Source organism: Anas acuta, chromosome 1, assembly GCF_963932015.1.
Source record: "Anas acuta chromosome 1, bAnaAcu1.1, whole genome shotgun sequence".
Classification (NCBI taxonomy): Eukaryota; Metazoa; Chordata; class Aves; order Anseriformes; family Anatidae; genus Anas; species Anas acuta.
Genome location: NC_088979.1, coordinates 11,141,444 through 11,164,018, shown reverse-complemented (window position 1 = coordinate 11,164,018; position 22,575 = coordinate 11,141,444). Strand labels below are relative to the sequence as shown.

At 40.6% G+C, this 22,575-nt stretch overlaps 2 protein-coding genes and 8 non-coding genes across 15 annotated transcripts in view; 9 read left to right on the top strand and 1 right to left on the bottom strand.

Moving 5' to 3' along the window:
* The first annotated feature begins 8 nt into the window (after positions 1-8).
* Positions 9-13,247, top strand: TAF1D (TATA-box binding protein associated factor, RNA polymerase I subunit D). Of its 5 annotated transcripts, none has more exons than XM_068669285.1 (17): positions 9-89; positions 468-531; positions 2,827-3,042; positions 3,158-3,623; positions 3,920-4,095; positions 5,477-5,531; positions 5,662-5,943; positions 6,756-6,824; positions 7,078-7,124; positions 7,486-7,565; positions 8,405-8,551; positions 9,476-9,513; positions 10,039-10,101; positions 10,576-10,629; positions 11,461-11,540; positions 12,344-12,415; positions 12,996-13,247. In XM_068669285.1, exons 3-7 carry the CDS (start codon positions 2,840-2,842, stop codon positions 5,812-5,814), a joined length of 1,053 nt encoding a protein of 350 aa, XP_068525386.1. In that variant the 5' UTR covers positions 9-89; positions 468-531; positions 2,827-2,839; the 3' UTR covers positions 5,815-5,943; positions 6,756-6,824; positions 7,078-7,124; positions 7,486-7,565; positions 8,405-8,551; positions 9,476-9,513; positions 10,039-10,101; positions 10,576-10,629; positions 11,461-11,540; positions 12,344-12,415; positions 12,996-13,247. The 5 variants fall into 5 exon arrangements, with proteins under 5 accessions (XP_068525386.1, XP_068525392.1, XP_068525398.1 ...); XM_068669291.1 differs by having other exon boundaries at positions 7,440-7,565; XM_068669297.1 differs by lacking the exon at positions 7,486-7,565 and having other exon boundaries at positions 5,688-5,943.
* On the top strand, positions 6,873-6,944 carry LOC137850389 (small nucleolar RNA SNORD5). Its single transcript, XR_011092531.1, has one exon. It is a non-coding gene; the product is annotated as a small nucleolar RNA SNORD5 (small nucleolar RNA).
* On the top strand, positions 8,173-8,299 carry LOC137850382 (small nucleolar RNA SNORA40). Its single transcript, XR_011092525.1, has one exon. It is a non-coding gene; the product is annotated as a small nucleolar RNA SNORA40 (small nucleolar RNA).
* On the top strand, positions 8,626-8,760 carry LOC137850374 (small nucleolar RNA SNORA8). Its single transcript, XR_011092518.1, has one exon. It is a non-coding gene; the product is annotated as a small nucleolar RNA SNORA8 (small nucleolar RNA).
* LOC137850377 (small nucleolar RNA SNORA1) lies at positions 8,911-9,042 on the top strand. The gene has a single exon (XR_011092520.1). It is a non-coding gene; the product is annotated as a small nucleolar RNA SNORA1 (small nucleolar RNA).
* LOC137850372 (small nucleolar RNA Z40) lies at positions 9,679-9,751 on the top strand. Its single transcript, XR_011092516.1, has one exon. It is a non-coding gene; the product is annotated as a small nucleolar RNA Z40 (small nucleolar RNA).
* On the top strand, positions 10,394-10,525 carry LOC137850379 (small nucleolar RNA SNORA18). The gene has a single exon (XR_011092522.1). It is a non-coding gene; the product is annotated as a small nucleolar RNA SNORA18 (small nucleolar RNA).
* LOC137850373 (small nucleolar RNA SNORA8) lies at positions 11,218-11,356 on the top strand. Its single transcript, XR_011092517.1, has one exon. It is a non-coding gene; the product is annotated as a small nucleolar RNA SNORA8 (small nucleolar RNA).
* On the top strand, positions 12,458-12,590 carry LOC137850375 (small nucleolar RNA SNORA25). Its single transcript, XR_011092519.1, has one exon. It is a non-coding gene; the product is annotated as a small nucleolar RNA SNORA25 (small nucleolar RNA).
* Positions 13,248-13,843: 596 nt separating the features above from the next.
* The window catches only part of CEP295 (centrosomal protein 295), a 38,020-nt gene continuing 29,288 nt past the window's right edge, over positions 13,844-22,575 (bottom strand). For both annotated transcript variants that reach the window (XM_068669236.1, XM_068669246.1), the window contains exons 21-29: positions 21,580-21,734; positions 21,185-21,347; positions 17,554-18,215; positions 16,622-16,795; positions 16,230-16,347; positions 15,735-15,938; positions 15,051-15,159; positions 14,669-14,768; positions 13,844-14,155 (exon numbers count right to left, since the gene is read on the bottom strand). In XM_068669236.1, the coding sequence (XP_068525337.1) occupies positions 14,108-14,155; positions 14,669-14,768; positions 15,051-15,159; positions 15,735-15,938; positions 16,230-16,347; positions 16,622-16,795; positions 17,554-18,215; positions 21,185-21,347; positions 21,580-21,734 (1,733 nt within the window). In that variant the 3' untranslated portion in view covers positions 13,844-14,107. The remainder of the gene's footprint in view (positions 14,156-14,668; positions 14,769-15,050; positions 15,160-15,734; positions 15,939-16,229; positions 16,348-16,621; positions 16,796-17,553; positions 18,216-21,184; positions 21,348-21,579; positions 21,735-22,575) is intronic.

Genomic DNA, 22,575 nt, shown 5'->3' with positions numbered 1-22,575 from the left:
GCCTCCTCCCCAGCTCCTCTCGCGAGAGCCGGCCGCTATTTAGTCCCCGGGGCGGCCATTTCGAGCCCTTTGCGGCGCCGGAGCGTGAGGTGAGAGGGGCAGGGGGGGAGCGCGGTGCCCGCCGCCATTTGGCGGGCGAGGCGCCCGGCTGAGGGGAGGCTGAGGCGATGCTGAGGCGATGGCCGCTCCCTCCCGCTCGCCCAGCGCTTGTAGCCGGGAGCCTGCTTGAGGAGCGAGCCAGGGGAATGGAAGAGCCTGTGGAATGGGCCGGGGATCGCCTTAGGGAGCGGGCAGGGCGGCGGCCAGTTTCCCCTCACGGCTGCCGGGGCGCTCCCGGCCTGTGGTAAGGGCGGGTGGCCGCGCACAAAATGTCCGCCCTGGGGCTGGGCGCCTTTGGGCAGCCTTCTGGCTCTCCCGAGGGAAAAGATCCGTCAGTGTATAACGAGTGGGTTGGCTTTCTTTTTCAGGGAGCTGCTTGGCATGCCGCGTGGTGAGAGAGACGAAGTAGAAGCTGGTGCTTAGCCCCTAACTGTAAGTGTTATCTGCAGTTGAGTGGGGAAAGCTGGTGTTGTTGCAGGTGCTTTTGTTTGCATTGCTCAGGCCTTGTGTGGATGGCCACAAACAGCAGAGCAGCTATGCGGCTGCTCTGGCAACAAGTGAGGCCCCTTTGCCCCTTCTGGAACCACGTTAGGATGAGCTTCATCCCCCTACACCTGCATTTAGCGTGGGTTTGTAAACAAATAACTTCAGTTTTGAAAAAACGTGGAAGGGAGTAGGTTACATGATACAAAAACTTATTTCCAAATTGAAACACAGAATGTAAGACATAAAACTTGAAAGCGAAAAGGGGTTGCTGAGTTGTATCAGCCTCGCTGATAGGGAGACTTGGCTCTGATCACAAGAGTGAGGAAGAACTTACCTGAAGAGGGAACACAGTGCCCTAAAGCAGATCTTAATGAAAACAGCTGAGCTTGTAAAGAGTAAAACTGCTGAAACAGTTAAATAGTGAATGAGCATGCACAAAGATGGAAAAGTACACAGTGAAGACTGAGCCTTAATCAAAAAGATCCCAAAATGCATCTACTAGAGGATACTGCACATGTGAGAGTAGGAGGGACAATATGATGATTAGTTCTGAGAAACCATTAACATTAAATACTTACCTTTCTTGGAAATGGAGTGAATATATATATCTCCAAACTATAAATCAGTACTCATTGTTGTGCTTGGGTGCGTGTGTTGGTGGAATTATCCCCCATGTATCCATTGCTGTTAATAAAGCATACCTGCTTTCTTACTCTCCAGAATGAGTCTTAGAAAGTTACAGTACCTTTCTGCATTTCATTTGGCACCAAAGAAGGGCACGTTTGGCCCCTCTGCTGCTTCTGAAACTCCATTAGGTCAATTTTCAGTTCTGCTGTACTCCCATATCTGCGTTTAGTGCAGGTTGATAAATAAGTTACTTTAATTTTGAAAAAAAAAAAGTTCTACCTTGAACAGTTATATGATGCAAAAACTCATTCCCAAATGTAGGCTGTTCATAACTTAACTGCTGATGTGCAGTGATACTGATAGGTCTCTTGGCCTGAATTTCACCGATATTAGCATAGAAGGAACCTTCTACTATATGTCCTGCCTCGTGAGGAATTTTGTATTACATGTTCCGCTTAGTTAAGCACTAATAAATCAAAGTGGAGGAAGTGTTGCAACATAAGAAAGAAATTAAAGAGCATGTGTAACTTTGCTGGCACGTCAGCAAAACAACGCTATTTAAGGAAAAAATAGTGTAAAGGGGTTCAGAGTTAATCAGCAGGCAAAGAGACTGCAACAACTGCTTTGGCCACCGCTTCAATCTGTGCGGATGGGAGGAACATATATACATAATTTCAGTAAATCAATAGTAATATGTATGTATTTTTCAAGAAATATAATGAATATGTAAACCTTGTGACTATATATAAATGTATTTTTTTTGTCAGCCTTGAGAAGGCAGATGCGCTTTGGCGGAGCAATCCACGCGTGTCTCCAGTGCTTCAGCTTTGATTGTAAAGAATGCCCACTTGCTAAGATTTTCAAATAGGTCTTAGAGTGTTTTATTTGCTGCTTTTACGGTAACAGCAGCTGCAATATAGTCCTGTGGTATTTGTCACCTTTTTTCTGATCATAGCTTGTAGCTGTATGGGTTGGGTAGGAAATGGAACTTAGTCCTGTGAGTAGTCACAGTCTTGTAACCATTTGTTTTGGCATGTTAATCTTATCTATTACAGCTGGTTTATATATGTAAAAAGCATGTTAAAATTCCCAAGATAGAGAACTAGAGGTTAGTAAATGACTGGCATGCGGATTAAATGACTCTAGGCTATTACACAGTGAGGGCAGGTTCCTCTGCTGTGTGTTCCAGTCTGTTTTGTATAGATTTATGTAGTTCAAGGGGTGGATTGCATTGCAGATTGAGCTGAAAATTACTTTTCTCTTTTGGGGCTAGTCTCAGTTTTTGTTACTAAGCAGTAAACAAAATGTTAATAGATTTTTACAGCAGGAAACCTTAAAGAACAGGGAAATGGCGTTGTTTCTCATGCCAACAGGCCTGGATAAATTCAAAATTACTATAAACTACAGCGAAGTGAAGGCTTGAGTGTGACTTAGAACTGCAGCATCCTTTAAAGTTAAGCTGCTGGCTTACATGCATGTGTCCATATACAGGAGAACTTCATGTAAAAGTTTGCACACAAATTGTTTTAAGTGAACCCTTTGAAATGGAGCAGGGGAGGTATGCCTGGCTAACATAGGATTTTCTTTAATTTCTTGAATGCTCATTGTTTTTAGGACAGACTGAAACATGACTGATATGGATGAATCCCAGGCTTCTGGTTCCGATTACCCTGATGCCCAAGATCTAATATGCACTCAACAGGAAGACACGTACATGTTACATGAACACACAACAAATAACCAAAGGAAATGCTCGCGCTCAAGGCAGAAGGGTGCCACTCCTGAGGAGTCTTCAGTTCAGGTCATCCTGGACAGCAGTGATTCAGAAATGTGAGTTTTTATTGCTAGTTTGAGAACTTTTCATGCACAAAACCTGCATGATACCTCATGAATTTACATATTCTGTTGAAAGTAAATGTTTCTTGGGTGACCTTTTTGCTTCTAGTGGCAGTGAGTACAACACCGCTGAATCTTCAAAGCAAAAAAGGAGATCACAACCTTCAAGGCAACAAGTGGAAGACGTTATAACAGTGCATGATGATGAAAGTTCAGATTCTTCTCCATCTCCTCTGAGTCCAGTGAAGCTACCTGAACCCTCCAAAGAGAAGAAATCCAAGCTTAATTTGAAAGCCATTTTTGCCTATCACTTCAGGGGAAGGAAGTTTAAAACTGCTGCACACAACAATTTTCGGAGTAAAAGGAGGAGGAGGAAGACGAAGACGGAGACTGAGACAAAGACAAAGACAAGGACAAGGCATAAGCACACATACATGCCGACTAGGAGGCCTCCACTGACAGCCTCGCCACAAGAGAAGAGGGAAAGGCTTCTACATCGGGGTGTTCAGTTTCCTTTTGTTGAAAAACATTATGGGACAAAACATATTCCCTTAAAGATGGTTCTTAACTATGAGGTGAGTCCTGTTTTACTGCAGAAATGTTTTAATTTTGAATTTATTTTAAAAACAGGGAATGTAATTTGGCTGTTTTCTGCTTCTACCTGACGTGCTACATACAGTGAAGCAAAGCTGGCTGTATTTTTGTTAGGCAGGACACTTGCTGTTTTCTGTTTGATACCTTAAAGAAAAGCACAGCTGAAATAAGGGTGTCAATTTAATACTGCAATTTGGTTGATAGTACAAAGACTTGATTTCTTTGCTTTATCATAGTGGTATTTTTAAAATCTTGCCTGATGTTTTTTTTTCTTTAGCAAGCAGCTACAAGGGGATATTTGCAGTACATTGAAATGCTCAAATACGAAGAACATCTCAAAAAGGCTTTGAAAGCACTTCAAGCTAGTGAAGACTTAGAAAGAGAATGTCTGGCAGTACGGAAACACAAGTATTTAGATGATGAAGGTCCCATTTCCCCTATCCAGGAGATGAAGTAAGTTCCTCTAATATTTTTAGGGAGTAAAAAGCTTGCTGTCTTGTTCTAAACTAAAACACAAATTTGAGTATACAGCGTCAATGCCTTTATCAACAGGTAGATGCATGACTTTGATTGGTTAAATGACAATGTACTCCTGTAAGTCAGTAACACATGTGGTGGTTTAGCACTGATGAACAGCTGAGCCACCACTATGGCATGGTAACAGAAAGCTCCTGTGTTAAAACAAGGACAGGGAGATCACTCACCAGTTACTGTCACAGGCAAAACTCAGCATGGGAGATTAATGTAATTTATGACCTATTGCTGACAAGCTAGAGGAGTGAGAAATGGAAGAAATGAGTTAAAAACACCTTCCCCCTATCCACCCTCCTCCACCTCCTCCCCCTGAGCAGCACAGGGGAGCAGGGAATGGGGGCAAGAGCAAGCCCCTGGTATTTGGTGCTGAACCTGATGCTACACAGTATGAAATCAGCCTTTGGTCAGTTCAGGTGGGCGCTCTTGCTGTCTCCACCTCCTATTTCTTGCTCACCTGTAGCCTGCTTGCTTGGGGGTGGGCTGGGTGGAACAGAACGAGGAAAAGGCAAGTTGTGAAGCTGTCCAGGCACTGTTCAGCAACAGACACAAATCTTGCAATCGCAAATCCAAAGCAGAGCACCTTACGGGCTGCTACAAAGCAAGCTACCCCAGCCAGATCCAGTGCAGTCTGCTACACCTAGAGCTGAACAATTTAGGAGGAAGAACAGTTGGCTGTAATAGTGTGTGATTTTTGTGACCCAGCTGTAGGTGTATTGAGCTCTAATCTACCCTTTTTGTTAACCTATATCCACATCATGCAATTGAAATGTGATTGACTGAAATCTTCATTTTGGGGAAGGTCTGCATGATCAAAACAGTTTATTTACATACAATAAGTGGATCAAAAAGTCAGGAAGGCGACTTGGTGTTGTAAATATACCTAGCACCTTAAAATGGGGAAGCTAGAAGATGATGTAAAGGTACAAGCCTGTTCAGGTATTATTCACTTGCGACTCAAACTGGTAGCTCTTGTGTGTTGAAGTATTCGGGTGAGCCACTAAAGTGGGTAACAGTAATAGGACTAAAATTGTCCCAGCTTTCTGGGAAGTTGTCTTGCTGTAAAAACTCATGGACCATAGTGGAAATCAGTTTGTCCTGCCTGTGTTGGTAGCTGGGATGTAATTCTGTTACCAGAAACTTCCCTGAGAACAGCCTCCTGTAAAAGCAGTAGTCTTACACCCACAAGCTGTAGCGCTTCCATACTCATTACGAGAAGCCAGGGATTGTGGTAGGAAGACAACATAAGTATGTTAAGCTACTATAAGAGTATCGAGTTCGATTTAAATTTTGTCTATTTCAGTGATGACAGCAGCATGGGTGCTGATAATGAAGATGACTTTGATGTCAGAGTAGTGGTGAGTAAATATTCCTTAACTTCAGAAACTCCATAACCTTCTGAGGTTAAGGAAGTTGTAGGTAATGTCCTTACCAAAGTGAAGTGTCTCAAAATTAGACTTGTGAATATGCTGTCTTTCATTGATTCAGGACAACAGCTGTTTCATTTTAAGCAGCACACTTCCCAGTAAGAAGAAATCCAAGACAGAAACAAAACGTGCAAAATCAACAAGAGCGGTGGAAGTAAAAAAGAGAGACCGTGCTGCTGCGAAGTCTGGGCTTCAGCGAGGTTCACTCCAGTGAACAGCAAACTGCTAAGGGAGGTGGCAGCGGTCACTGCAGATACCTTGTTAAGGCCTACGTGGGTTAAAGTGTTTGTCTGAAGACGACGATAAGCTATCAACTCAGCAACCTAGTCAGATTGGGCTTAAGGTGAGTGTATAATTGTTTTGCTAAGCATTTATCTGTCAGATACCTAATACCGTTGATGCAGTGGCTGGTAATACTGTTAAAATGTTAGCTTCTGCAGCTTAACTTGTGTAATCAATGGATCACAGAATTGCAGAATTAAGAAGTGTTCAAAATCTTGTGATTTAGCAGTAGCAGAATCTAGTATAGTGTGTGTGCATGCACATTCTTTTAATGGGGTCTCATGAATGTAACTAAGCAGAAGTGGGAAGCTCTCTAGGATGATGGTACTTAACAAGTGCTGCCTCAAATCCAAATTTCCTTCCTGAAGGGTGTTTGAGACAGTTGGAAACATGACTAATGAGCATTAAGTGATAACTCCTAGATCACAAGGCTGTCTTGATAGTGGTAGAAATATTTTTTTTAAAGTTATGTTTAAAAAGCTTACCTGTAAATCAAGGAGATGTAAATGAGCAATGGGTTCAGCCCCAAATATTCTGTAATAGCCAAATTGCTGTCGGCAACAAACTAACAGCTGTTCAGCAGGTAAAAGATGTTGATGCTGAATGGGGATCCAAAAAAAAAAAAGCAAGCATCTGCTTATCTTAGAGGCTGGGGAGATTCACTGCGGGTGCTCAGTACAAAGAGGATTGGTCAACTTGCATTCCTTATTTGCTTGAATTAAGGTTTCAAATCTTTGAAGATTTCCCTTGAGGTTTCCCTGTTGCAACTTAGTAGCTGTAGGGAGGAATAAGACTACAGAAACCTACTCTTCAGTAATTGAAGATGATACTTAATCATGGTCCAAAATTAATGGCTGAATGTAACTCTTCTAGGCATCTACCTGAGAAGTACTCCGTGGCTTCACAGACTCATCCAGGACCTAGGAGTGGGGTTCTTGCTGGGTAAGGCATAGCGAGGTGGTGTGTGGAGGGAGTGCTGCTCATTCTGCAGTTCACGTGATGAATTTTTCTGTTCAACTGCTGAGTGACTCAGAAATGAACTAAATTTCAATTCTGATTAGAACTGGATTTGTACACATGAAAAGCCAGCTTGTTACAGCTGTTAAATTGATTGCTGAAATGTAGCTTTTGGCTTTAGGAATCTCACTTTACTTCATCATATCTAATAGTTCTTATCCCTTTCCTTTTTTTCCAGTTTCTGTTGCTTTTGGATAATGAAATACCAGTCAACTGATGCAAGAGGTGAGCTGGGTGAGCTGTTAACTTGGTTTGCAGTGGCTATTTTCTTCAGGTAGCTTTTGCTACCAAAACAAAATGTTTTTGAAAAACAATCTAATATGTTTCAGGTGAATAAATCACATTTCACTGCTATGTGTGAAGCCTCCAGAGAGAAAGTTCAGAGTAACACTCCTTTTATCAATCTAACCAAACTTAGAGCCTGTAGCTTCTGCTTGAATGGAAGGTAAAATAATTCTGGAGTACCTGCATATTAAAGGCAGTTTTTTTAGAAGGCATATATGGAAATACTTCTGTTTAACCTGGTGTTGAATGCCACAGGGCCTCTCAACCAAGGACAAATGTGATTTGTTTTGGATATTACCAGGAGCCTTCTGTGCTGAGGAGGTTGGAGAGCTACTGTGCACTTAGTGTCCTGGTGGTGCCCCGCCAACAATTGCTGTACTGGCGGGTGTCATGCAGCTGCAGCTTCTGATTGCTTCCCTCTGGTAAAATCCCATCTTAATGCATGCCCTGTGTCTTGGGAACATCAGAAGGGAGCTAGTCCCAGACATAGATCTCTAAAGCTGTGAAGCTTCCTTCAAGAAGCTTCTTCCATGTGTCAAGTTCTTGTGTCTTCTGGAGGGCCCAGGAAATAGCATGGAAGAACACTTTAGGTAGGGTAGATGGACAGGAAAAAATCTGCAAGATAGGAAGGTAAGAGATGTAGCTGAGCAAGTAGTGAAGCCTTCTGAGAGCATTCTTCCCTGTAAAGAGGGTAGGAGCACAGCATCATCTTCTGGCCTTTGCTGTAGGAAGGGTACTAGACTAGAGAACTTGTGCTGTGCCAAATTGATTTCTACAACATCATATCTGATACTGAACTTGTTGCCCCAGTTACTGTAGTCCAAATTACACCTGTCTAAAAGCAGAAGGCATAGTATGAAAGGTGACAGTTGTTAATGGGGTAAGTATACAGGAGACTGAGAAATTGAGCTTCATTTCTGTGTGCTTGTTGAGGATAGTCTAAAAATAGTGAAAAATAAGGTGAAAGCTGATGCCTTCAGTTCGTTTCAGCACGTGTTCAGTTTTTGTCTGGTGCTGTAGACAAAAAACCTGGAACCTAGTGCTTAAAAAAAACCCTTCTTCGCAACCCACAGCTGATGCATGTATTGGTTGTGTTACTTATATGAAGGAACAATCTTTGCATTTATTCAAGCAGCATTTAATCTAAATCCTGAATTTGGGGTGGGAATTTTATATAGCCTTTGCAGAAGTACAGTCTCGTTGCATTTTTTCCTTCCCAGACTTTGTGGATGAATTCACCGGCTTGGCAGCACTGAGCAGTTGTAACTTGTTTTTGGACTGCTTGAATTCTTGACAGCTGTTTGCTGACCTTCTGATGACAGATCTTTTACTTCAGCACACTCCTGTGGAACGCGTTAGGGAAAGAGGTAAGCTTTGTGTTTCTAAGAATTCATTTTTTTCCAGAGAAGTATGTTGAATACTGCAATAAGTAATCAGCCTGCACGCTGTATGGCATATGTGCCCAGCAGTGTCTTCCTGATGTGTTCAAAAAGCAGCACTACAGTGTTTCAGCTGCTGGCATCATGGTTTTAATGTGGACATGCTGATTGAACTTGGTGTTTCTGTTGAAACAAGTAGATGAAAAATTTCTTGGAACTGTTACGTGATAATATTTTTGGTTCCAAAACATTTCTTGCAGTGGGAGGTATCTGAGGAAGTAGTTGTGTTTTTGAAACACAAATAAAAGGATCAGAAAGCTAACTGGCTGAGTTTTAAAACGTTGTTATGCCTCGTTTTTCAGCAAATAGACACAACTCACCATGTGTCTGAATTGAACAACGTGGCTAGAACAGCAACAGGTTGTGCTTTCCTCACTGTAAAGCTCATTGCAGTGGTGACAATGAGGCCTGTAACAGGCTTAATTAGTGAAATGTTTATGCAAGCATGGTCTAAAATGTAGCTACAATAAAACAAAACCCCAAGGGTTGGCTTGTTTTCCTTTTAAATTTGGCCTCCTGCCTACAGAGGAAGGTTGGCAGCTACAAGAAAGGCATGAAGTGCTCCAGTCCTGTAACTGGTTCACGAAAGCATACTTGTAAGCTGTCTTAGAGTGGAATCTCATACGTGTTTTCTTGACATCCCAATACCAGTTGATGTAGGTAACTCCTTTACTTGCATCTCATGTGCTGTGGCATTCAAATTTCTTAAATTGCAGGTAGATTTCGTTGGTAGTTTCATGACAGACTGGGCCACCTCTCTGATCTCAAAAGAAATGTCTGATATCAAATATAAGAATACCTGAGCTGAACGTAGAACTGTTTCTCAGATCCTGTAACTTGCTGTTTTTTCAGGAAGCCCACCGACCAGTCCAGTCTGAAGGAAAGTCTTGGTAAGTTGGTTTGATACCAAATTCTTAATGTCCGTTGATGAGTGCAAATTAGCTGTCTTACTTCAGTCCACTGAGCTGGTACATTGCAGTTTTTTCTTACTGGGGAGATGCATTGTTGCTGCATCAGATACTCGCCTTCCTCCAAACGTGAGAGTATTGTAAGATAATTGTTGTGATGATTGGCAAAATGTTCAACTGCTCTGAAGAGAGTGAGTGAGAATAGCCTTTCTGAACAAACCAGTTCTGTGTTTTTCATCTCACTTTATTCTGGGTGGCCATTCTGAATTAACAAGCAGTGTTCTGTCAGTAAGTAAAGATAAAGGTTGACTTTTTATTAATTAAAAAACCTGTCAAATTACATTGTTGCATTTAATATTCGGATGTCATAGCTTTAAGTGTGATTCCAGTGAGCGAGGTTATAAGAAATGCTTCTGGTGATCAGAAATCACTTAATGCTGTAGGCTCTACTTGTTTGTGTGCACATACGTGTCACTTCGTAACCTCGTAATGATTTTGCTTTTTCAGGAGGCATATAGAGAAAATGAGAAGAACAAGAAGCCATTTCCCAGGAATATGAACCTGCAGCAGGTTAGTATGCCAGCTGAGGTTGTGGAAGTACATATGTTATGTGTGTTGCAAGTGTTTAAATAAATGCTGTAGTTAATTTCCTCTGTTAATTCCAATTAAGGTACTGCTAGCTTTTTAATATTAAAACTGTTGCTGATAAGAAGGATGCACTGCGTCTTAGTGCATTGTTTCCCTTCCCTCTTCCCCTAATTTCTTGAAAAAAGTAAAAAGGTACTTGAGGAGCAACTACTGTTCTATGCTTCTCCGGTCTGTTGGATTTTTATCTGCTGTATTAGTTGGTGATAACGGCAGTGGTGAGGTCTATCCCGATGGGATCTCTGCTGTAGGTTCATGTCGTTGGAAACGCCTCACAGAACAAACTTGTGGTTTGGTTTTACCCATTGAACTACCTGTTAGCTCTGTGGGATAAAACTACAAGACAAATCTTCATTTACTGTTAGAGGGATAAATATAATGCATTATGTTCTCCTTCAGGTACTGGCTTCTGCATTTCACACAAATGAAAAGTGGTGCAAATGGAGAAGCTTGGTAAGAGTCAAAAGATGTGTTCTGAGATTTCAAGTGTAACTAACATGGTTAATTACATGGCTTGAATTTCAGCCATTTTTTTGTGTGTGGGTATCAAAATTATTCCATTGTTGATTGTGGGTTAAGTTTTCTTGTCTTGGGAGAGTCTATTCCAGCTTTAATCCTAAAGCAGTTATTTACTAGTTCTTGGTTTGGTTGCTATAGCTTTTTAAAAAGAAAAAAAGCCAGCAGTCCAGTGTCTGCCTGGTCTTGAAATAACTTCATAGCATGCTGGGTTTGTGTAATTTGAGCAATAAATACTGCTTTTCTATCTGTAAGCTTCAAATTCTTCAAATGTTTGAGTTAAATTCTGAGCTTCTCAGCCAGTTTACTACTATACTGTTGAAATTCCTGGATTCTGTTCTACAGAGCATAGCTTAAAGTAAAACATGCAAAATGCTTTGTAAAAAGTAGATACTTAGAAGTTCTGAAGCTGCTGAAATTCATGGAATCTCTTTTCTCTTAAATGCATGACAGCTTTTTTGAAGTGGGTATAGAAAGAGCTTGAACCTTAACGTGTGCAGTGGTGGATTGAGCTATTGCACCTGTTGCACTGTATGGTATCTGCACCCAGCAGCATTCCTCTGATGGGGTGTTCAAAAAACAGTGCTACAGCAGTTCGGCATTTGGCATCGTTGGTTTTCATTCTGCTGTGTGTGTTAAACCTGGTATTTCTGCTGATACAAACCTTGTCCTCTTCAAGGATCTGAGTGCATTCCTTATTCCATGCACAACGTTCCAGTGGGAGAGCTGGTTCTCCCAGGTGTATTCAGTTTTTATTTTTTTTAACAGGTGATTTGGAATACAGAACGAAGGGAATTTTGTATTTTAAAAGGATTAGCTGTGGAAGAGGATAACGACCGCTTTGACTGGTAAGCACTGAGTTACGTGTTAGTACGGAAGGTTTCAGGCAACTTTACAGAACTGTGGTTGTTAACTTGATAGGGCTTGAAGTAAACTGTCTGGTGAAAGACAGAAATCCTTGTCCAGTAGTGGATGACCCTGGGTGTTGGCAGTACCTGGGCAAGCTGCTTCATTCTCAAGTCAAACCTGGGCATTTGTGTAAATTGAGTGGATGCCACAGAGTTAGACAGTGATTTTGTAGCTCCTGAAGCAAGGGCTGTTGCTGGTCATGATTAATTCTTTTTTGGAACATTTAACGTATTAGGCTTGTTGATACGCAGCTTGGCTTAATGCATTGGCACGATTTTGGTTGGTCCTTAAGAAAAAGGATGGGAAACTTAAATGTGGGACTTAAATACTGATTTAAGTTTGTGGTAGTAGCAGTGACAATCTGGTCATTACCAAAGCTGCTAGGATGTTATGTTTCTGGTAGGCTGTGGACATGACCATAAAGCAAGTCCATCAGACTCTTGAACTGCCACCTTGCGTGGCACTAGATCTGCTGGGAATACAGCTTGAACGTAGGTCAGACACATGCTCCCTGCCTTTTGCTGGTAAAGTTAACCGAGCAGGTTCCTGCTGAGGTGTTGGGCAGTTCTGACACTTCGGCTACCACGGACTCAAGAGTTCTAGTTAGAATCTCCACCTCTTAATTCAGGCTCCAGAAGCTGCTGTGGAGAGAGTTGTGCATACAGACTGGGGAAAACAAATGTCTGCTCCATGCAGTCTGCATCCAACTGCAGCTTCCTGCACTAACCATCTGACTTCTTAGCTTGTAGTGTCAGTTACTGAACTTCAGAGGGGTGAAAAACAACACCTGAGTGCTGCCAGAACACGTCCAAAGGTGAGATGCTTGCCAGAATTGCTGGTACTAAAAGGATGCTCAGGGTCACTTCAAAGAGGGTTTGCGTGGCTGAAACACCAGCAGCTCTTAACGCGGTGACCGTACACTGAAATCCTCTGCAGGATGCTGTGGACACATTGTGTGTGCTGTGGTCTATTTCTGAGGAGATAAAACCTGACACAGTGAAAAAAGTTGATCTACTGCCCTGTCACCTTTCTGAGGTGCTGATGGAGAGAGGATGCTGCTGCTTTCTGCCTTGGGGGTGTGGTGTGCCTAGAGCTGCATGGAAGTCTTTGAGTAGATCCAAAATAGGTGGGGGAGGGGATGGAAGTGCAGGACTGAAATGCTAGAGACACTGGTTGGAATAAAATTATTATAGTAAGAACTGGCATTGGAAAATGTTTTTTTTGCCCATAAACATCTTCATTAAGGGATATATAAACATGTTCCTGCACTACTGCTTTTCCATGGGCACCATAATACCAAATTAGTTGCTTTGAACAGTAGGAAAAGATGAAGACAACAGTTCAGAGGGCTTTTCTCTGGAATTACAGTGCTAATGTGTGCTCTTCTCCTTCAGGTCCTGCTGTGATGTTGCTGCAAGTTTGTTGCAAGGAAGAACAGAACAGCTCTTAAATGCAGAAAGGATGCTAGAGTGACATTAATTACTGCAATTAACACTAACTTTCCTTACTGCTCTGGAAACTGAAATAAGTGTGTTACTAACTGCTTTTCCCCCACTTCTGTTATTTGAACTCAACTTTATTCAGGCTTGGGGGGTGTTTATTCCGTACATGTCACAACATTTAAATAAAAGTAATGTCTGAGAGGAGCAGCTGCAGCTGTGGATTATTTCTTAACCCTATACTAAAAAACATGGTGAAGTTGGTTCCTTTTTCCCTTCATGAGAAAGAAACAAGAATATTCAAGCGTAAGATAGAGCAGCCCTTTAAAACCACTGGGTTGAGTGAAGATGAGAGGAGATCTTCCCCCCCTTCAGCTGCATAATTACTCCCTCTGCTCCCCCCACATTGCAGCAACCCTCCATGTCACTTAATGCCAGGAATGACAAACTGCCTTTGGCTTATGTGCTTTATTTAGGGTGGAGGGAGCACTTTGAAAGTCTTCAGCTACAACAGCATTGATAGTGCTTTCTGGAACAAAAAAAAAGCAGCTTTAATTGTTTAAAGAGAAGCTCCTTCAGCTTCTACCTTTGAGACTTTGCTTATCCAGGGCCAGGTATTTCCCTAGCTTAACAAGGCCCAAATTTCATACAGCTACACAGGTACTCTACCAAATTAACAAAATTCAGCCTTGCAGTAGCAGTTCAGCTTATACCTGCCCTCAGCTCTAAGATGCATCTAAGTAAACATGAACTACATAAAGCACAAAGATGCAGCTTTTCAGAAGGAACCCATAGATGAAGGGTTTTTTTAAAAAAGAACCTTTATTTTTACACAATGTGTATTACAAGTTCTTAGAACCAAAAATGCACATCACAGAAGTCTTTGAGCATTGTCATTCTAGTAAACAGTTTGCCACAGGTTAAAAGTAATTAAGGTCTGCAGAATTACTGCTGAACTGTTACATGAGGTATTACATAGACACTGTATTGAAAGAAGATCTTACAAGTACTTGCTCTTTTGAAGTGTACCTGTCCAGTAATGGAGAGCACTCAAAGGCTTCTGCCAGTCAAGGTGTTTTCCCTGTCTTCTTGGCTCGTAATTTTTCTAGCATTTTCTGCAAATAAGAAAATCATGAGAAAACAGTCATACTAAAAATGTAGTAAAGCAGAAAACAGGTACTACTTGGGTATAGCCTGAACATTTTAACAGCAACTGTATAGCTTCTATATATAGCAGCTCCTGGTCATAGGCACATCCAAGCAGGATCCTTGCCACCTTGAGCACAGGTATGCTCAGCTCAGTAGAAACAGAAGTTCCTTGGAACAGCCAAAGCCAACTAATTTCCTTTAGAGAAAGATTTCAGCCCTAAGAGGTGCTCTGAACTTACAAACACAGTGACCATGTCCACTCGGGCTGTCTGAAGCACGTGATACGCCCATAGCAACACCTATGAAATCCTTAAAAGCTCCCCTGAGTTACCAAACGTTAGGTAACAGCTCCCTAGAAGCTAAGCTGAAACATTCTGATTCAGTCCATGGTCTGTTCAGTCACACCTTGCAGAACCATCTCTGATTGGAAGCTCAGTGAAATGAGAACTGACCAGCACAAGATCCTAACATGATTTTACCTTCTGAAACTCCTTAGCCTTTTCTCTGTTTTTAGCAGAAGTTTCTTGCCTTTTCTTTTCCTCCTTTCTGGTTTTTACTTCTTCTAGTTGATTATAAAGCCTGTCAAAACAATGGGAACATACTGTCAGGAAGCAAAATGGCAAAGCAGTACATTAACATTAAGGGAGTCTCAATTACTAGAAATTAAGAAAAAAACAATTTTGACTTTGCTATCAAATAATCAAGGGTCACTTATAATTCCTCTCCTGCTCCTGGCCCTCACAAAACCCCCCTTCTGGAGCTGTCAGTGTCCCTTAAGATGCAACTGGAAGACCACAAAGTGCTGTCACAAGGCACAAACTACTTCTGTTTAATCCAAATTTCTTTGTATTAATGCAGTACCTTGAAGTACGCTGATGCATTTCTACTTTTCCAGCTTTCCTGTCTTCTGGAGAAGATACTTTCACTTCTCCTACTTTCTTCAACTGGTTGACAACTGCACCTTTTTTCCCTTCAAAAGACACGGAAAATGTATTTTAATTAATCTAGCTACTACACATATGTTCATACAAAGCTGCACTGTGCCCCAATAAAGACTCAAATTGAGTTAACACAAGGCACTGGTTGTAAAACATCAAGGAATGTCAATGACAGGGTATTTCAGCACAAGAGTACTCAAAAACACAAGAGGTTTCAAAGACTGAAAGATGAAACTACAACAAAGAAAAGCAAGAAGAATGGACACAATGGAGATGAAGTTTTCTGTTGAAATTAAGTCTCTGACTCCTTAGGCGACTGCTTTTCAACAGCTGACTTCCAAACCCTCTATTAACAGACATCAGAGATGAATGAGGTCTCTAAATACAGAGATAAGACACCTTATGGCCATACATGTATGAAACAGATTATTAAGGGCCTTTACACCACTGAAGAGGTAGCTAAATGGGGAAAAAAATTCCTCACATCCTGAGATTTCTCACATTCCTGAGATGCCTGCAAAAGCAACAATGAAAGAAATGGGAAAGCTGTTCTTTGATATTAAAAAGCAACTAAAAGCATATCTACTCCTACATCAGATAAACATACCAGGGAGAAGAAAAGACTCCTTTTGCCTGCTTAACTTCTCAGACTTCCTTCTTTGAAACGGTTTGGCTTCTGGCTTTTCATTTTTCCTCTCTCTGTTTTTGATTTCTTCTACTCTTTCCAGAGATTTCTGAATAAAGCTCTTTTTTCTTTTCAAAAAAGATTCTTGCAAACTCCCTGATGCAGAAGGAAACTCCAGGCGCATCACTGAGAAAGAAAAGGAGATTTCTCACTTTCAGCAAAGAACATTGTCACCTCTAATAACTCAAACATTCCAATCCATTTCTCATAAAATACTGACCTTGACTGCTTTAAGAAATAGTCCTAGGAGATGACATTGTAAATAATGAATGTTGCAAAATAAGCAGCAATTCAGAGCTAGAAAATCTAGTACCTGTAAGCAGTACTGCCAAGACAAATGCTGTAATAATTACTGCATCAAAAGCATCTTAAAGCCTCAAAACATACCGAAGACCTGAGAAGCTCCTAGTTAATTACCTGCGGTCTGATGTGATGGATGCTGTCTGTCATTGGGACTCTGGGCTCTGGAAGAACTGTCAGGCCTTACAAACATGGAATAATCTGCATCTGGAACCAGTGGTAAAAATTCTCTTTCCTGTCTCAAAAAGAAACATTAGTTAAAAATGCCTAAAATCCACCACAAGTTTAAGTCAAGCAGTAGTACTGCACCATTGACACACATGAGACAGAAACAAGACATTTTTTTGCATTTAGATACAAAAAAGACACATCAGAAATGAATCTTGACAGTAAGAATTAGAAAGCATGTTTCTAAAAGCATTCCAAAACTTTTAAAATAAATTCCTTTTTAAAATAAATCCCTTCACCCACTAGATCTCAACTTCAGAATTACACTAATTAAGACTCACCTCAGTAAAATCATTAAGGTCAGACTTATCCGCACTTGCTGGGTTACTGATTTTATCCTCTTCACTTTTTTCTTGGTTCATATGCTCAACATCTGATTCCACAACGCTGATGTCATTTGAGCTTATCAGAGTGAGTTCAGGTTCCTCCATAATACCATGCCCCGACTCAGTTTCCTACCAAACAGATTACACAAGACCTCAGTGTAAAAGATATTAATATATATACATATTGTATACATTTAAAAATATGTATATATACTTAGTATTAAAATATATTTTTTAAAAAACACCACTCTTTGCAGAAATAGCAACAGGTAGTAGCTTGTCCTAAAGATGAGGCTCATTCAAAATGTAGAAAAAAAAATCTGCCCCAAGCACTAAGGAAATAGAGCACCTTGCCTGAGATGTTTGTTAATTGCTGTATGCAAACCCTGCAACCTAAATCCAATGTTTTTTTGTTTGTTTTCCCCTAAACACTGCTAAATAAAAACAAATAACTCAAAGCAACCAAACAACAAAATCACCTCTTCCACCCCTCAAGTTTAAGTTATGTCTGAAATCTACTTTCATTCAGGCCACGCCTTTTAAAAATAAATAAATAAATTTATAAAAACCCACCACTTTGTCAAACCTATTTTAAGTTTACTTATGCTTTGGTTAAACTATTTAGCCCCCTTTTTAACTGGGGTAGGGGCTGTTCATTTAAGTAAGATAGCGCTCAATTTAGCTACTGCTGATTACTTCAGTGCTTCGATGAAAGAGCAAACAGGAGAGCAGAAGTGCAGGAAACAGGCAAGTCAAACTGGAGCCATAAAGTGAACATTTGCCAAGTTTTCTGATGTTGAAGGCATAAAATAGCTTGGTTAAAAAAAAAAAAAAGGTAAACAAACAAAATACCTGCACAAATTAAAAGAAAAATCTGTTTCACATACCCAGACTGGAATACGACATGAGCTTCCAGGCACAGAACTGGAATGTTTTTCACGTCTTCCCAGGAAAGAAACATTCTGTTGTACAGCCTGTAAACGAATGCCTGGGACTTCCAAGCTGGTTTCCCTGGTAATCCAGGAGGATTTCTGTACTTCTGGAAATCCTTGATCTGGCTCCTTTACATGGCTATTGCACTGAGAGTCTACTGCCACAGCTTTGTTTGCTTCATGTACATGAAGAAATTTTTCAGGAAGCTTCACGTACTTCCTATCAAATACCTTGACAGGTAGTTTTTCTTCAGAAGACAGAGCCTCTTGCCTGAATGTTACACTCTCATTGAACAGGTGTTGAGGGGAAGTTTCATCCAATGGAACAGGTGTGGTATTTAGCTGATAAAATGATTTTTGTTCCTCCAGTGAGCTCAGACTTTCGTTTCGTGTCTCTTCCATTGAACACTGCAGACTAACACACTCCATGCTTCTTGTCAGTTCTTCATACTCTCTGGCCGATGAAATACCGTTCTCATTGTCTCTTACTCTAATCCCAGGGTTTTGTCCAGAAGATGTCTCTAACATTACGTTACGGTCCTCTGGCTGATCAGCATTCTGGCTGAGATCACTCAGAGAAGATTCTGCTCGCAGGGGGTGGAAGGATTCATCTGAACCTGTTTCAGAAAGTTAGAGTCAGAGTTCTATCTTAACACAATTTCAGCTTTAAAAAATCCCTCCATAACAGGACTGGTGAGGAATAAGCAAGTCTGCTGAAGTTTAGTCAAATGGAATACCATTAACAATACCTGATTCATCCAACTTTGATTCAGTTCGATTTTTTTAATATTTAATTAATTTTGTACACAAATAGATTTTTTTGTTGTTGTTTATTACAATACGTTTAGGGATAACCTTCATAATGCTGCTAACATAACTGCATTGTACATCACTAGATTTGTATTTGTATCCATTTATACACTGCAAATCGCAGTCCTCTGAGTTTCTTGTGAACCCCCAGCAAAACCTCAAAAACAGGAAGAAAGCAATCAGGAACATCATTACTGGGGCAGAAACAATTCATAGTAGAAGACAACTTCCAAACTGGAACATTGACAGCTGTTCATTTAGGTCAGCCAGTTGGAAGAAACCTCCTCAGAGGGTGGTGAGGCCCTGGCCCAGGCTGCCCAGAGAAGCTGTGGATGCCCCATCCCTGGAGGTGCTCAAGGCCAGGCTGGATGGGGCTTTGGGCAACCTGGGCTGGTGGGAGGTGTCCCTGCCCATGGCAGGGGGTGGAGCTGGGTGGGTTTTAAGGTCCCTTCCAGCCCAACCCATTCTATGAGTCCTAAAAGTTACAGTATTGTACCCTAAATTATCTTTCCCTTTGATTCTAAGCATACAAATCAAGATTTTTTTTTTTTTCCAGAAGAAGCTAGAAAGGAGAAAAATAGGGTGTTAATATTTTAATTACTGGGGAGGCATTTCAGTACTATAGCATCTACCAAACAAGGTTTCTTTAAATGTGTGTGCGCGTGTGTGTGTTTAATATGTCTCTGACATAAGATTGATAAAACTGGTTACACGGACTCCAGCATCACATTATTAGTTTGTTTTTTTTTTGGTGGTAGTGTTTTTTTGGTTCATTTTGTATATTGATAGCAATATACCGTATAAACCTTTAAGTATTTCTGTTTTGAGAAATTTCTGTATTGTTTAACAAGATATCTGGTATTATATGCATGAGGAATATTATCTCCAGATAAATAGCAGTTATTAAAATATCAAAAGAGACTACAGGGAGGGAGGAATTACCCTGCAGGATCAGCCATCGCTAGAAAATTCTCCAGATGATGAAACAAAAATATCAACCTACCTCAAACTGACAACCTGAGTTAGCTTTTGATTTCTTATCTTTTTTTTTTTTTTTTTTTTTTAAATAATTGGTTTGGGCTCATAAAAAGAAAACTTAAAAGCGATGGGGAAATATAATAGAGAAGTTTAAAGCACAGGGATTGTTTCTGTGAGCAATTTAGAAAGTGAATGTTACAGCTAGCAGGAGTTCCCTAAATCCCCTTTGCTGTCACCCCAGGTAGTCTCACAGTGTAAGCATTTTCTGGCATTTTGTTTTAGTACTAGTACCTGCAATCTGAAGTGAAAGCTGCATAATAAACATAGCACAGTTGCTTGCAGCTTCAAAGATGACCAGTATGTATTTCCCAAAATACTGTGGACATGCATGCAAATAACCAGGAACATTTCTATTATTAATCCATCCACTACGTAAATACTGTGTTACTTTTACTGTTACTGGTTGGAGCACCATTGTGCTGAAACACCTGGTTCTTGGTAACTTAGAGCTTCACAAATACTTAGGTTACTGCTCACTGCATTTGGAATGTCAGATCAGTTCTTTCTTTAGAATGTGCCACAGATTAAGTTTATAATAATAAATTGCTAGCATTATAAATTAAGTTTATAATTTTAATAATTTAACTGCAGAACATTAACAAAAAACTTTTCCAGTTATGAGCTGCTGTTAGCTTAGTGCTGCTGTAGAATCCTAAGCTTTTAATCTACTATTTATTACTCTGTAATCTCAAAGTTTATTCCTTTCTCTCTTCCTCTTCCTTTATTCTGAAGGTAGATAAGGCAGTTTATAATCAGAAGAAATTTCACAGCACGCAGTACACAGTGGCTGTTGGTGCACCTTGACAGTGTAAGAGGAAAGTCCGATGGTTTCTTGAGGAACACAATGCATAATAGAGAAAGAAGAGTACAGAAATTCTAATGCATGCTTCAAAGAACAAAGTTTCATAAATTGATTGATTTCCTCAAATATACAAAATGAGGGATGTATTCATGCTTTTTTTTTTTCAAAATACTAATTAAAATGTTAGTCCCAGCCAGCACTGAAGTTTGTTCACTAACATCATAATTACCACACATCATGGTTTTGGCTGGGATAGAGTTAATTTTTTTTTGCTACTACAGTGCTGTTTTGGATTTTTGATGACAATAGCAGTGGTCACACATTGATGGATGTTGCAGAGCAGCACTCAGACAGAGCCAAGGACCGTTCAGCTCCTGGTGCTGTCCTGCCAGCAAGGTACCTGGGGATGCACAAGGAGCTGGGAGGGGACACAGCCAGGAGCTGCCCCAGGCTGGCCAAAGGGATGTCCCATACCATGTGGTGTCATGCTCAGCAATAACAGCTGGGGTAAAGAAGGAGAAAGGTGGGGGGGAAGTTTGGAGTGATGGCACTTGTGTTCTCAAGAAATTGTTAGGCATGATGAGCCCTGCTTGCCTGGAGGTGGCTGAACACCCACCTGCCTTTATCTCAACCCATGAGCTCTCAAACTTTTATGTTTCTGATTCTCTCCCCCACTCCTCCTGAGGAGAACAAGCAAACAGCTGCATGGTGCTGAGCTGCCTGCTGGGGTTAGACCACAACACCAAAGTAACCTAATATCCATTACAGCAGCTTGAATGTAACAGTCCGCTTTTTTGTTTTAAAGTAGTCCCTGTTGATTTAGAAGGGAATAGCTTCTTTCCAGTTTCAACCCAGCAAACCCATTTTAAAGGTTGGTAGTTCCATATTAGCGATGGTTTGATTTTGTAAGCGTAGATCAGACTACATTGCACATACCCAGAATACCATTTTCTTTAAGAGATTCTTCTTCCGATGTAATGGTGTCGGGCTTGTTTGTTTCAAGACCAGAAGGCAGACTGCCTCTTTGTATATTCAGGCTGGAGTTTCTCCCATCTAGAAATGCAGATGTGTCTTGACTTTCTGTTGAAAATGTGGAAGTCTAGTGGCAGAAAAAATCCCGATTAAGATTTCATTTTCTCAGGAATATGAAGGATAAAAGGTTAATGGCAATTTTTGCTTTTTGTATCACATTTCTCCTTGCTAACAGCAAAAATGCCTCCAGTTCTACGTATGTCAAAAACTATTACCGTGTTTCATATAAACACAACACAGTAGAAGGATTACACATTTCAATCTTACATAAATTTCAAGCATGAGTTTTTCTGTAGTACCTTCCTAAATTCTCTGTTGTCTTGGGAAATCTTGTATTGAGAAATGGATGATGAGATATCCAAGTCAAAACTTGGTTCCAAAGGCTGAAAGAGCTGATGACGGGAGTTAGGAAAACGCCTCTCCATTTCAGGCAAATCAAGCTCAGCTGCTAGAGCTGCAAGAAAAGAGATTACTTTTCAGATGGAATAGGTAGAGCACATAGAATTCTGCAGGTATACAAATACTAGTTTGTAAAAAAATAAAAAAAATTACAATATCCAATTCTTACAATGCAGGAACAAACAGCAGCAAGAAAGTGCTGAATTTATTTTGTTTTTAAATGAAAAGCTACGGTCAAGAAGCTCTCTGTTAAGTACTTGCAAGACTGCATAAGAAGCACTGTGTCCTATTTAGGGCTTCCCGGTATGAAAAGTACACACTGACACAATGGAGCAAGTCCAATGAGGAGACAACAATGATTAGTGGAAAGATGAAGCACATGATTTTCAAAGAGAAGCTTAAAAACAGGGTTTGTTCAGTTTTGCTAAAAAGCTTGAGCGTGGGAGAAAAGGTGAAGAACAAATCTCTGGTACCTGCAACATCCTAAAACAAAGCAGAGAGAAGATGCAGTCATGCTCTTCTTGAACATGCCCAGTAACAGAATGAAAGATAATTGACAGAAGATGGAACACAAGAAATTCTGGTTATATATAAAAAAAAGTCCCAGTGAAGGTTGTTAAGCAAGCTGCCTGGGTGGTATGGAATCTCTGCCACTGGAGATACTCAGAACTCGGCCCAACAAGGCCTTCAGCAACCTGGTGTAAACTGGCTCTGCTCTGAGCAGGAAGGACAATTTGGATCACAAGGAGAACGTCCTTCTTTAGATGAATCTGAAGTTCTGTGTTTCTGTTTCCAAACACATTGCGGAAGGAAGTAATTCAAATTAAAACACTGGAGTTATCTGCACGACAGCTAATAATGATGTTTTTATTTTCATGAATCATTAAATGTGCACA